This window comes from Hemicordylus capensis, chromosome 5 (genome assembly GCF_027244095.1).
Source record: "Hemicordylus capensis ecotype Gifberg chromosome 5, rHemCap1.1.pri, whole genome shotgun sequence".
Classification (NCBI taxonomy): domain Eukaryota; kingdom Metazoa; phylum Chordata; class Lepidosauria; order Squamata; family Cordylidae; genus Hemicordylus; species Hemicordylus capensis.
Genome location: NC_069661.1, coordinates 27133545 through 27147519, shown reverse-complemented (window position 1 = coordinate 27147519; position 13975 = coordinate 27133545). Strand labels below are relative to the sequence as shown.

Sequence of the window (13975 nt, the reverse complement as noted above, 5' to 3'; positions counted from 1 at the left end):
AATGTTTGGCCCACTATGATGTTGTTGCCTACATATATTCTTTGCACAGCAATCTGTGCCAACCATCCTTTCATGAGACAAGCAACAGAAGTATGGCATCTAGGACTGCCTCTTGGGGTCACTAGGTCAAACCTATCCATGTTTAGCATTAGTCATTATCATCTGACAGCTGCCCAGTGATCCATGTGGAATTACTCAGTGATTTCATTTCACCTAGAACTCACAACCACTGCTAGCAATGTTCAGGGAAAGTTCATCAGAATATCAGAGCACAGAGTCTGAACTCTTTCATGTCAAAAAAGCAACCCATCCATAAGCAAATTAAAAGTCAGAGGTTGCGACATTTTCCTCAGTGACTACAGGCAAATCTTGTTATATGCAGCCCCGACTTCTGCAGTTCCGCATATCCATGGTCTGGCTATTGACACCCGACCTTGGTATATGAGGAGAAAAAGGTATTTTTAAAGGGTGAAATTTTATGGAGCTATGTTTTCAGGGTGGCCTCTGAGTCATTTCCGTCCATCGTTTTATTGAAAGGAGCTCTTTTGTGGCTCTTCTGTTAAAAAGAAGAAGAAGAAGAAGAATTCCCCCCTGCAGTTTTTCATGGAAAATTGGCAGAATTGGCAGTGGGCGGGGGGCGGTATTGTCAGACAGCTGTGGAGCATTACAGCACTTTACTTCAATTATTTCCGCCATTTTCCTGACTTCTTTTGCCCTCCAGGACCCTAACCCTACTCCAGTTACCATAGACTCAATGCCTCGCTATCCACGGTTTTGTTACCTGTGGAAATCAGCAGGAACGGAACCCCCACAGATAAAGAGGCCCACCTGTACTTCTTTTGTTACCCAAGTTCTATCACAAACTAACTTCATTGACCTAGGCTGGCAGCCAGGGCTGGCAGAATAAAAAAAATGGGGCTAAAGAAGTTCTTGCTGCCTCGACCTATTTGCAGCAAATAGCTGCTCTGGATAGTCGGGAGAAATTTTGATGGGGAAATTTTAGGAGAGAAGATTGCTCACCTTCCCCTCCCCCCACACTGTAGTTTCAATAAGAGTAGGGTCTGCTATGGCTTCTTTATTATTTAAAATGAAAGAAGAGATGCTTTTGCTTTTAAGTACACTTCTTAAACATGCAATTAAGTTAATCTTCCTTATATTGGAATCATGCAGTTGCAATATAATGACACAGGAAAACCAGAATTGTAATTGATGTTGCAATGCAATAGTACATGGGAATATAGGAAGTTGCTATTAGTCCATCTAGACCATTGGTCCATCTAGATCAGTATTGTCTACATGGACTGGCAGCAGCAACTTGGGGCTTCAGGCAGGGATTTTTCTCAGCCCTCCATGGTTATGCTGAGAACTGAATCTGGGACCTTCAGCATGCAAAGGTGGGTTCTATCAATGAGCTACAGCCCCATCACATAGAAACATATACTGTAAAGTGCAAAACATACTGCCAGTTTCAGTGGGGTGCCTCTGAGCAATGGCAGAGGAGAATGAGAGGTCTGTTTCACAGAATAATACTTTTTAAAAAATGAGAAAATCATAAGGGCAGAAGAAGCAAATGCTGACACGGAATGAGAGAAGGGGTGTATAAAAGCTGACTGTCAAAAAGCATGGGAGCAAATTTCAAAACTGAACTTCTAATAGCAACATTAATCAGCAATACAGATCAGTTATCCGGACAAGGGTGCTCTTCCGGGGAGTAGAGTTGATCTTGAGGTCGTGAGCACAAATTGTCCCCTTTGTGAAGCTGGGTCTGCCCTGGTTTGAATTTGGATGGGTGACTACATGTGAGCACTGTGTGCTGCAAGATATTCCCCTCAGGGATTGACCACCGATCAGTGATTGCTTGCAAGCCAAAGGTCCCAGGTTCAATCCCTGGCATCTCCAGGTAGGACTGGAAAAGACTCCTGTCTGAAACCTTGGAGAGCTGCTGCCGGTCAGTGTAGACAATACTGAGACCTTTGGGGACAGGGATCCATCTTTATTTATTTATTTTTATTTCTCTATGTTAATTGCTTTGGAAACTTTTTGTTGAAAAGCAGGATATAAATATTTGTCATTGTCACTGTCGTGCTGAACAGTGTGTTCTTTAGCACAAGCAGGAGCTGAAGTTTTGGAGCCAATGCAGTTTTGGGCAATGCATTGCCAAGTCTGGCTGGATTTGGCAGCAGTTGCTGGAGGGTTCCTCTTGTGCCCACCAACCAGCGTCCAGAGCGAGAGGGTGTTCTCAGTGGCTGGGGATGTGGTGACATCCCATCACACACATTTGGATGATGACTTGGTGGAGCAGCTGGTCTTCCTGAAGGCCAACCTCCCCCTGCTTGGCTATCCTGATCTATCCATGGAAAATGAGTGACTCATAGTCACCCCCACCCACTGTAACACCACTGGCAATTCTCCCCACCACTGGCAGTTCGCCCTACCCTGGCCAACCCCAAAACCAGATATGTCACAGTCTTCCCATTAGTGCTGCTCACTCACACACACACACCCCCCACCACCACCATGGCCAATGATAAGAAGATGGACTGGTGACCCTGACCGGTCAGGCTGTCAGTCGGGGGCCAGCACCAATCTGAGGCCATGGTGTTATCCAGACATAGGTAGGCCAGCAGACACACAGGCAGAAATGTACACTGAAGAAGAAGAGAAGCAAAAAGAATTCTTTTCATGGTAAGAACCTAGATTAAGCTTTGTTTCTTGTCAGACCATTGCCCCATGATTTTCTTTTCTTCTCTCAGCAATGAGTATAATATGCTGTGCTATTGCTGCTATAACTAGCTGGTTTTCCTGGACTTCGTATTGACGAAGACAGAACTTGAGGGCCCTCCTTCTTTAAGTTGTGGTTTGCTTTGTTCGTGAGATAGTGTTGTGGTGAGAACTGGACAGTGTCCGCTCAGCTCTCTCTCTCTCTCTCTCTCTCTCTCTCTCTCTCTCTTTGTATGTAATATTCTAGGTGCTTGCTGTGACATGAGCAGCATGTCTGGACTAACCTCCTTGTCTTCACTCACTGCTCTGGTCTGCTCTGCAATCTGCATTCTGCCCGGAAAGGTATAATCACTCAGTTGAAATGTGGCTGAAGACATTGCTGCAGTTGAGCGTATAGCTATGCTTGCTGCTAAGGGTGCTGCTGTGGCAACTGTTGCAATGCTGGAAAGTTAGGATGCAGTCATAATTGTGTGTGAGAGAGCAACTTGTGCTGATGATGTTACTGCAGCTCAGGCACTGTGGCCGGCAGTGGATTTTGGTTCAGTGATTATTTTTTGGCTATTTTTGAACTGCATTTTTTTAAAAAAAGACTGTTCTGTGTTGGGAGGGACATATGCCTTTTACTGTGTGCTTCTAATCTACAGTGTTTTTCAAGGCAGAGATGCAAAATGCATTGCGAATTGCAATGTCAAACTTGTGTGTGTACTCTGTGAGTGAAGTTTGTTTCACCCATAGGGAACAATGGGAACTTGAAACACCCCATTGTTCCCCATGGATAGGTTCTAGGGACACCAAAGTAGGTTGGGTGGTACGATATGATGTGTGCTACATACCACCCAACCCACAAAAGAAATGTGAAAGTGGGCAATTACATTTTTTTTTGTAAATGTAAAAACAAAAACAAAAACCACCTATAGGATCCTAAAATTGGGTTTTTTTGGGGGGTGGGGTGGGGTTTAAACATTTTTTAAAAAATTGTTCACTTGCCCATTTCTTTTGTGGGTTGTAGCACCCACAATGCCCTACTACCCAACTCACTTGGTGTTCATAAGACCTACCCAAGGGGAACAATGGGGTGTTTCGAGTTCCCTATTGTTTGCTATGGACAAATCATTTGAATCAATTTGAATGATTCACAGTTGATTTGAAACAGCTGGCTTTGGCTGTAGTTTTGATGAATCAATTTGAGGATTTTACTATTCATTTAGAGCTCAAAACGAATAGCAAAATTCATTTTGTGCACACCCCTACTGGCTAGAAATACATCCAAATCAGGTCTGGGCCTAGATAGTGCATTTAGTCTTGATCTGCTTTGCATCTCCCAGCCAGTGTTCCTTGCTTCTCAGTTCCTGATCCCGGTGCTCGTAAACACTGATTTCCCCCTGAAACTGGCAGACTACCTGATGACAACCTCCTGAGCCCAGCTCCTGTTCTCCCTAGGCTTGTTGTTGTCTCAGTTGGATTCTTTAAGTTACCCTCTTCCAGACCTTAGCTTGCAACTACCTTTGCCTTGGCCCTCCTATGGATCTGATCCAGTCTTTGTTCCCTATTCTGCTGAGTCTGGTGTTTCAGCTCGATTGCCACAACTCAGAGCTGACACGGGAGCTGCAGAATTCCTTATGTACCTCCAGCGTTTATTAGAGTGACAAAGAACTTGCCTCAAGTTGGCTGAGAGGGGAGCTTGTAATGCCTTCCCTTCTCACTGTTTCCCCAGTACTTCACTTCCTCTACTACACTGAGGGGATTAAAACTTAGGAATCCACACAGGGAGAAACTGAACATACTTTGGGCACTTGCTTGCAAGATAATTATCTTCTTTTCTCATTACATGCAGCTGAGGAATGAGAAGTGGGATCACAACTCACAGAACGAATGCAGATACCATTATTTTCACTATTATTCCTCTACTCTGGCCATATGGAGTGCAGAGGCGTATCTAGAGAAAATAGCACCTAGGGCAAGCACTGAAATTGTGCCCCCTGTCCAAACATCTGACACCCATCTTTCAGATAACTTTACTATAATAACAGCTGAAAAATACAAGTCAAGCTCGTTAATCTTTTAATATTTCAAAAACTATTTAGCAGTGGACGTAGCCAGTCTAAAAAATACTGGGAAACTACAAATTTCAGTATGCTGGGGCTGATGAAATACCCCAAAACTATGTGGAGGTATACTTGGAAAACTAAACAGAAGTGTCTGTCTAATTCTCTACTATGCATTGTAGCATCACTATTACATAAGTTTTAAAAATAAATGGAGAATTTGACTTTTCCAGATACTCTGAAAATAATTAAAGGATATGCAGAGTAAACTGTGTCACTGCTTGGAATATATTCTAGTATTTCAGAAAGACAGTTAAATGAGAGAAAGAGAGCAAGAAACTCCCAGTGGGCCTTAATACTAAGGATTTCACACTGATTCAAAGACAAACTCACCATTAATAGCCATATTATTAAGAAATCACATTTAACTCACTTATCACAAGAAGCAAAGTAAGAGCAAATCCTAGCTCTCAGATACAATCCTAGTTCATATGTTTCAGCTCAGTATTCACAAGCCCTGATTCTCTGTACATATTGCCAAACTAAATATGTGTACAGTGACTTATATTATATTAAATTCATTTTTTTACCTGTAGCCCCTTTGGGGGGCTTCCTAAAGGCTGAGGGGGGGGGGTCTGCAAAGGTTCCTCCCCCTGCTGGCCTCTAGGGCCTCACAGGGACCATTCGAGCATGTGCAGTGGCCATTTTTAAATTTTTTTTTAAAAAATGGCCGCTGAAAACAAAATGGCCATGTGTATGCTCAAATGGCCTCTGCGTGTCCTGGCATGGCCTGGGGCCTCACAGAGGCCATTTGAGTGTGCGCAGTGGCCATTTTGTTTTCAGGAGCCTTTTAAAAAAAAATTAATTTTAGAAAATGGCGCCCCCTTCAAGTGGTGCCCGGGGCACTTGCCCTGCCTGCCCCACCCTAGATACGCCCCTGATGGAGTGACCTGCTCATGCTGCAGTCACCTCATGTGCATTGTGGATGGCCACTGCCGTGGGCAGTAAAGGTGAAATGGATGGCTGTCAATATTATATATGAAGCTGCCTTCTACTAGCAAGACCATTGGTCCACCTAGCTCAGTATTCTGTATCCTTGACCAGTAGTGGAGTTCAAGGTTTCAGAAATGGGCCATTCCCCCTACCTGTAGATGCCAGGAATCAAACCTCGGATCTTCTGTATGCAAGCTCTACCACTAAACTGCAGCTCTTCCCTTAAGAACATATAAGAACATATCATCTTAAACATATAAGATTATGTTTACACAAAATCTTATATGGACATATCATATAGACAGATGTTCACTGAATGCACATCAGTCCCTATCTAAGACTACTGTCTGAACACACCTTTAGAAGGGCTCACATGTTCCCAGGTGAGGAACAGTATTAGGAATGTGCACGAAATGGATTTTGCATTTTGTTTTTATCTCAAAACAAAATGCAGAAGGCTGAAATGTTTCATCGAAGCAGCGGTTCGATGAAACACACCTCGATTTCAAACAAATTTTTAACCTTTCCTCCAAACCCCCATAGGAGTAAAAATTTGTTTAAAATTGCCCACTTGCCCATTTATTTTGTGAGTTGGGTGGTAGGTAGCACCCATCATGCCCTACCACCCAACTCACTTTGGTGTCCCTAGGAACTACCCGTGGAGAACAATGGGATGCTTCAAGTTTCCCCATTGTTCTCTATGGCCAGAACAAGGTGCACTCACAGAGTACACATAGGTTTGGCAATGCAATTTGCAATCCATTTTGCAACCCTGCCTTGAAAAATACCAAGAAATATTACACATACAGACACAGAGCTGCCGCTGTCCATTTCTTGCCACAACACTCTCTCACAAACCAAACCACAACTCAAGGAAGACAGGCACCCAAGTTTTGCCTTTGTCAGTCTGAGATCCAGCAAAACCAGGTAGTTATAGCAGCAATAACACAGCATATTATACTCAGTGCTGAGAAAATCACAAAATCAAACCTCCCTTCCTTCCATCCTGCCTGCCACAGAGAGACAGGAAGACACAACAGTCATGGCCTGGGCAGCTCAGCTCTGAGCTCAGCTGTCTGAAGACTCTAAACAGGATGGAAGGAGCAGGAAGAAATATGAACAGCACTCTAAGATATTCCCCCTGGTGGATGGGGCCACTCTGGGAAGAGCATCTGCATGCTTGCGGGCTTGCAGAAGGTTCCAGGTTTCCTCCCTAGCATCTCCAGATGTAGGGCTGAGATGGAGAGACTCTTGCCTGTAACCTGGGAAAAGTCGAACTTTTCCCAGTCGGACTGTAGACAGTTTTGAGCCAGATGGACAAATGGTCTAACAAGAAACAAAGCTTCTAGACTCTTACCATGAGAACTCTTGTTTCTTTTCTTCTTCTCCAGCGTATATCCCATGACAGTGCTGCCTGCCTACCTATGTCTGGATAACACCATGGCCTCAGATTGGTGCTGGGCCCTGGCTCATCATTGGCCCTGGCGGTGGCGTGCATGTGTGTCTGCGTTTGTCGGCAGCACTCCCAGGCAGACTGTGACGCATCTGGTTTGGGGGTTGGCCATGGTGGGACGAACTGCTAGTGGTGTTGCAGTGGGTGGGGGTTACTACGGTTTCTCACCCTCCATGGCTAGTGTGGGTTAGCCCAGCAGGGGGATCACAAGCAAATCAGAAGCCAGTGTCAAGAAAATCAACCAGCAAGGGAGAAAACAGGCCTCCAAAATAGTGTTCAAAACATTGAAATGTTTCAAATATAAATTGGTGGGGTTTTTTTTGTTCTGAACTCTAAACAGGCCTTTTATTTAAAGGGCTTTTTAATGTATGTATGTATGTATGTATTGCATTTATAGACCGCCCCAGCCAAAGGCTTTGGGCAGTGCCCAACAAATAAAAAAACCCAATGATTTAAGAACACTGCTTAAAACAACATAAAACAATTTAAAAACAATCCATTTATAAACCAATTAAAATACTTAAAAACAATTTTAAAACCTTGGAAGCCCAGGCCAAACAAGTAAGTTTTTAGGGCTCTCTTATAGGCCAACAACGAGCCTGAATTACAGATATCTGCCAGCTCGATATCTATGGATAATTATGGATATTTGCTGTTCTGAGCTCAAGAAACTCAAAACGGCCCGTTTCAACAAATACAAAGGATAATAATTTCCTCATCAAAATTTGACAGGCTCCTGTCATCTTTCTGGATTCACAAACAGTATTTATAGCACACAGTTCACTTCTCAGTTTAAAAACTCCATGCTGCCCTTCCAGATGTAACATCTTGGCAGTATTGGCAAAAGAGAAAACGTATTTAAAAGGGCCAATATAAAGATGCCACAATGAAAGAACATCGACTTATATATAAGAGAGGTGAAGAAAGGTATACTTCCTAAGTGTGCTGGAAAGAGTCTGCATCCACATTCTTTGCCCTGAAAACAAATGCAGTGAATGTATGGTCAAACCACTTCCATCAAATCTGAGAATATCTACATAAGAACAGCCCTGCTGGATCAGGCCCAAGGCCTCTCTAGTTCAGCATCCTGCTTCATTCACACAGTGGCCCACCAGATGCCTCTGAGAAGCCCCCAGGCAAGAGGTGAAGGCATGCCCTCTCTCCTGCTGTTGTTCCCCTGCAACTGGTATTTAGAGGCATCTTGCCTCTGAGCTGGAGATGGACTATAGCCATCAGACTGGTAGCCATTGATAGACTTGTCCTCCATGGATTTATCTAAGCCCCTTTTAAAGCCACCCAAGCTGGTCGCCATCACCACATCCTGTGGCAGGGAATTCCATAGATTAATTATGCACTGTGTGAAAAAGTACTTCCTTTTGCTGGTCCTAAATTTCCCAGTCTTCAGTTTCATGGGGTAACCCCTGGTTCTAGTGTTGTGAGAGAGGTTGCTGACTGGAGAGCTTGCTATAGTGTGGACTGCTAAAGTCACTAGGGTGTTTTCCAGATTATGAGATTTGCAATGGGTAAAGCGTTGCAAAGTGTGACAGAATAGTGAAACGGTTTAAAACTGAGCTTAAAGCTTTATTCAATGCTTCATTGTAGGCTGCTGGCCATTCATATTTTCTGCCCATTGCAACGTGTTTTCAAGGCAGGACTGTCCATATTCTCCTTGAAACATGTTTATCTGCCCCTCCTCCTGCTCCATTTCGGCCAATGGAGTTGTGCCGGGGGGTGGGGTGGGGTGTGGGTGATGTGAATTATTTTTTGTAACTTCTTGGCTGCCTTGTGCAAATCCGCCAGCAGGGAGAAGTGCTGTTCCAATACAAAAATCTAACTTTGGTGAGCCAGGAAGGAGGAAAGACAGGAACTAGCGTGCCACCAGAGAAATAAATGAATGAATAAATAAATAAATAGGAGGGAGGCAGCAGAAGGGAGGTGAGGGCTCCTCCAGTGAGGATTGTGGGATTATACAGAAGTAAATGAATCCTGATTCAGTTCAATGAGCTTTCTTTTTAAGTAAGTGACTGTTCTCTCTCCCTGCCCTTTGCCGTGTAGGAAGCAAGTGGGATTGCACAGAAGTAAATGATTTAGTTTAATGGGCTTCCTCTTCAGTAAAGGGTTGGATCAGAAATCTGCTCAGCTGCACTAGTATGAGTCTCTGGCCAAAGTAGCAAATTAAAACAGGACTGCACAAAAGAACCCTGGTGGGAAAATAATAATAATAATAATAATAATAATAATAATAATAATAATACCCCTCCAATCTCCTCCCTCTCCCTCCATATCCCCTCTCCTCCTATGTTGACAAGCTCGAGTTATATTGGGAGCAAATGGAGGAGGACAGAGCTGTGGGGTTTGGGGTCTATGGAGAGGAAAGGAAGGGAAAGCCGAGATTTCTCCCTGCCTGTTTCTCTCCCCACAGCACGGGCAGGTGGGGGCGGGGAGAACTGTCCATACTGCAATTCATAAACTCTGTTGCAGGCTGCCCTACCACAGAAAAATATAGCTACTTTCCTGCAACACTATTACCACATTATAGGGCAATAACACATCATTAAAATTTGAAACAAGGCATCAGAAAAATGGACAGCACCTTGCTGACAGCGCAGCAAGTGCGATGTCAAAACACTGGCAAGACGGAGGGGCACTTATGGGACACGTGGCAGCATGTAATCTGGAAAATGCCCAAGAGAAACTGTCCAGGCAGCAACTATGTGCTTGCCCAATGCTGGTTGTAGCACTCTCTATCTCCTTTCCTGTATCCCTACATCTGCAGGTTACTTTCCCCCTCAGTTGTGACACTACCTCATTGCTTCCCCTGATCAGGAATAGTTAGCTGGCTATCACAGGCAACATTAGACTTCCATGTTTCAGGTTGTGTGGTCCTATTAATCTCTGGAAGAATGTCATAGCAAATGTTTAGTTATTCATCTTACACTGTAGTATTTAATATTTATTTATTATTTATTTGTTTGATTTCTAGACCGCCCTTACAAAATAGCTCAGGGTGGTTCACAAATACCACAAAACAGTTAAAATCAATCAAAGATCGAAAACAATTATTTTTAAGAAAATACAATAAAGCAGCTAAAACCCAATACATTAAGAACCCTTTAAAACAAACTACTACTTGTACTGATCTCTTGCCAAGCAATTGGGTACTAAATCATACCGTTATAAGCTTAATAAGTAGAAGAAATGTGCTGGCTCTCTCCCATTCCTTTAGTTTATTAAAATACGCAATCTGTCACAAAAGCATACAGCTTTTCATGCCATCAAGCCATTTATTCATGTCTTAAGAGGCAATATAAAATGGATGAAGTTTGTAGGTCAAACATCAGGCATTGAAGCACACTGGACAAAGATGTATGGGAAAGGATAAAAGAACACATTAATTATCTCAATGTATGGTGCAATCAGACACTTCCCTGAACCAGAGTTTTTGAATGTGAGATCTCCTCTGATCCAGGATACTGAACCAGACATCTGCTCTTGACCTCATCACGCACAGAGGAATGTATTGACTGACCACCCCACAAGTTATTGGTTTTCTCCCTCCTTTTCAAAAAAGAGTACAAAGGCAAAAACATCCTTAAGCTTAATCCCCAATATGGAAAAAACTGTACCTGTAAAATGCATAGAGGACTAGGAGGTTTCCTGTAATTCCAACACAACCTATTACAAGAACACTGGAGCCTACAGTGTAAAGAACATGATCAGGTACATCCACTTTTGTTCGGTGCTGAGTCCCCATATTCTGTGCCTGGAAGAAAAACAGCACAGAAACAAACTTTTAGCATAGTGTACTTTCACTGAAGGGAATGATTAAATCATGAAAGGCAACGTTCCTCTCCTTTAAGATGAAAAGGAGAATTGAATTGCTCCAACAGAAAGATTGGCATTGACCCCAGACAACAACACACTTGCATGACCACATTTCAAGGGAGTCTCCATCTCCCTCATAATAAGGGAAATACAAGGGTCTCTTAAGCCTCTTTGGGGACACACACACACACACACACACACACACACACACACACACACACACACCAAGCGTAAGCCTTGGGGCTTACATGCATCTTCTCTGCCCTTCCTCTATTCCCTTCTTCTTTTCCTCTCACCATGCACAGAAGGGAGATTCCACGACGACCCTCAGTTTCCTTACCCAGGATAGGACACGGGTGCAACACTAAGAAAAACCCATGTTCAGATAAATGTAGAACCCCCCTCAGAGGTATAGGGAGCTCACCGGTGGCTGTGGGACAAGCTCAATGGTGACCCCCCCTGCCCCGTGCTAATGTGCGTGCGCCAGCCACACCCCCTGCGTATGACATATACGCAAGGGGACATGGCCACCAGCAGAAAGATGGGTAAAATACCCATCTACCTGATGCACTGACGTCTCGTTCACATGCCATTGTGGACCGAAAGCCAATGGCCCATGAACAAAGTCCAGTGTAGCACACTCAGTGCGGGGAAGGACAAGTGACTCTGGTGACCTCCCAAAGGTGTGAGGAACAGCAGGGGAAAGCTTCTGGCGACCTGGAAGTGCTCAGAGTTGCAGCAGCTAGGAGATACTTATTCTCCCGTGCTCAATGGTGGCCACACATCTGGATCCCCTAATTTGGACATTACCTTTTATATGCAGTGAGATGATTGGGAGATAATTGAGGAAAAAGATTGCAAACCTGATGCCCATAACCTTCTGAATAACTTGTCTCCTATCCAACAATATAGAGTGAAGAACACTTCCCTTCTGACCATCCCCAGTCACTTTCTGGAGGTTGGTTAATCAGATACCCAAAGTCCTATGTAAATCAAATATTGAAATGTGATTAGTTTCATGTCCAATTGATAGGTCACAGGCTGGCAGTCAATTCTCAGAAGCTACTGCAAAAACAGTGACTGAATCCTGACTAATGAAGCAGGCACATAAGCAGTAGGTAAGGGGATGCAATGGGAATGCCCCCACTGCTCCATCTGTCTCAATTTAATGTGTGGTTCCACAATGGAGCAAGTGGGCATGTCTTCCAGAGTGCTCTTGTGTGCTCCCAAAGCCCTGTCACAGCAGAAATGTTGCTGTCCTCAGTGATATGTTTTCACTAGGGCTGAGCTGTTGGATAGTTCCATCGGTACTATTAAATCTGACAGAGTCACTGTCGGAACTGTCAGAATTAATTCCAATATGATTTTCATTGAGCTCTGTTGTGCCAGAAACATCAGAATTAGTTCTCTGTTGTGTCAGCTCTGTTGGAATTGTCAGAGTGGATTCTTTTACTGAACATTTTGTAGTTGTTTCTACCATGAAACCTTTTAAAAATTCATTAAAAATCAACAGGGGGACTGATTTCCTTGAAAGTCCACACATGTAATACTACCATCATGTGCTACACCCATATGAATTTTGAGAACTTTCTGCCAACCTATTCCAGAATTATAACATGGGGGTGTAAAAAGGGGCGTTACTAATCTTTTTATATGATGGCAAGGAGCAGTCTCCTCCAAAGAAGGCCACCTAGAATTATAATCAGCGGGGGTTTCAATTACTGCACTTTTTTTTTTTTGAACTTGTCATGAAACAAGCAGTTTATAGCACTTTTTAAAAGTTTTAAAAACTTTTTCAAAAATTCTTCAACATCAGATGGTATGATCACCTTCAAATTCAAAACACATAGTGCTGCCATCATCAATTACTGTGTGTAATTTTTATTTATTTATGTAACACATTTATTTAACACATTTTAAAGCTTTCTGTCCAGCCATGCTGGATTTATTATTTTTTCCATTTCCCATTGATATCTATAGAGAAAAAATCCAGTTTAAGTCTGAATTTCTGACTGAAATCCCAACTATATGACATTAAAAATGGGTGCTAATCTGATTCCGACAATTTTTATGTTGAATCGTGTCATGTTGGATCTGATATGATATTTTTTCTGGTTCATAGGCCTAGTTTCCACTGTGATAGAGGGCCTTGGGAGCACAGAAGAGTTTTCCAGAAGAAGTATCCACTTGCTCTGTTGCCGAAAAATGTGCACATAATGGAGCCAGATGGAGCAATGGGGACAGCCCCACTACATCCCCATAGCCATTGTTTTTGTACCCACTCTGTTAGTCTGGATGTCAGCTACTGTTTTTCAGCCCTTGACAGTCATTCCTGTGCTGTCATTGTTGTTTTACTGTGAAAAGTCATAGGGCCGATATAATGCACTCCATAATATTAAATCAAATGTGGACTGAATGTAAGATGTAACTTCTCTCAGGTCTCCTGGGAAGAATTTGCTATACGGTCAGGGTAATAACTAACTAACCTATTTGTTGGTTAAACTTGTTGATTAACAAAATACAAATGATGTTGGCCTCTTACTATTCCTGTTAAAGAGATAAAGTAATAGAATAAAATGTCCTGAAAACATATTTCAATTAAATTTTGTATTAACTGGTTTGGAAGTGAGTGTATACACTTGCAAAATACACTGCTCTGGGCCATCTAAACAAAAATGAGATTTCCAGGTTGCAGGAAATTGCATGCTTTGAAACTAGCTTGTCAAAACTTCATTTGTGAAGGCAATTGCTAGACTGCATAGAAACACTTCACTCTCTATAACATTAATAGCAGGGACTGAAAACAAACTGCAGTAGGGATCAGACAGAAAAACCTTCCTTGTGAGACAAGCTACAATATCTGGAGCTTTTTAGTTCAGAAAAAAAGGCAACTAAGAGAATACATGATAGAGGTCTATAAAATTATGTATGATGTAGA

General features: G+C 42.9%; 1 protein-coding gene across 1 annotated transcript in view; it reads right to left on the bottom strand.

Moving 5' to 3' along the window:
- The window catches only part of LOC128328119 (melanopsin-like), a 474329-nt gene that overhangs the window by 31954 nt on the left and 428400 nt on the right, over positions 1 to 13975 (bottom strand). Inside the window, exon 2 of the mRNA XM_053257751.1 lies at positions 10839 to 10975. Within this exon, the coding sequence (XP_053113726.1) occupies positions 10839 to 10975 (137 nt within the window). The remainder of the gene's footprint in view (positions 1 to 10838; positions 10976 to 13975) is intronic.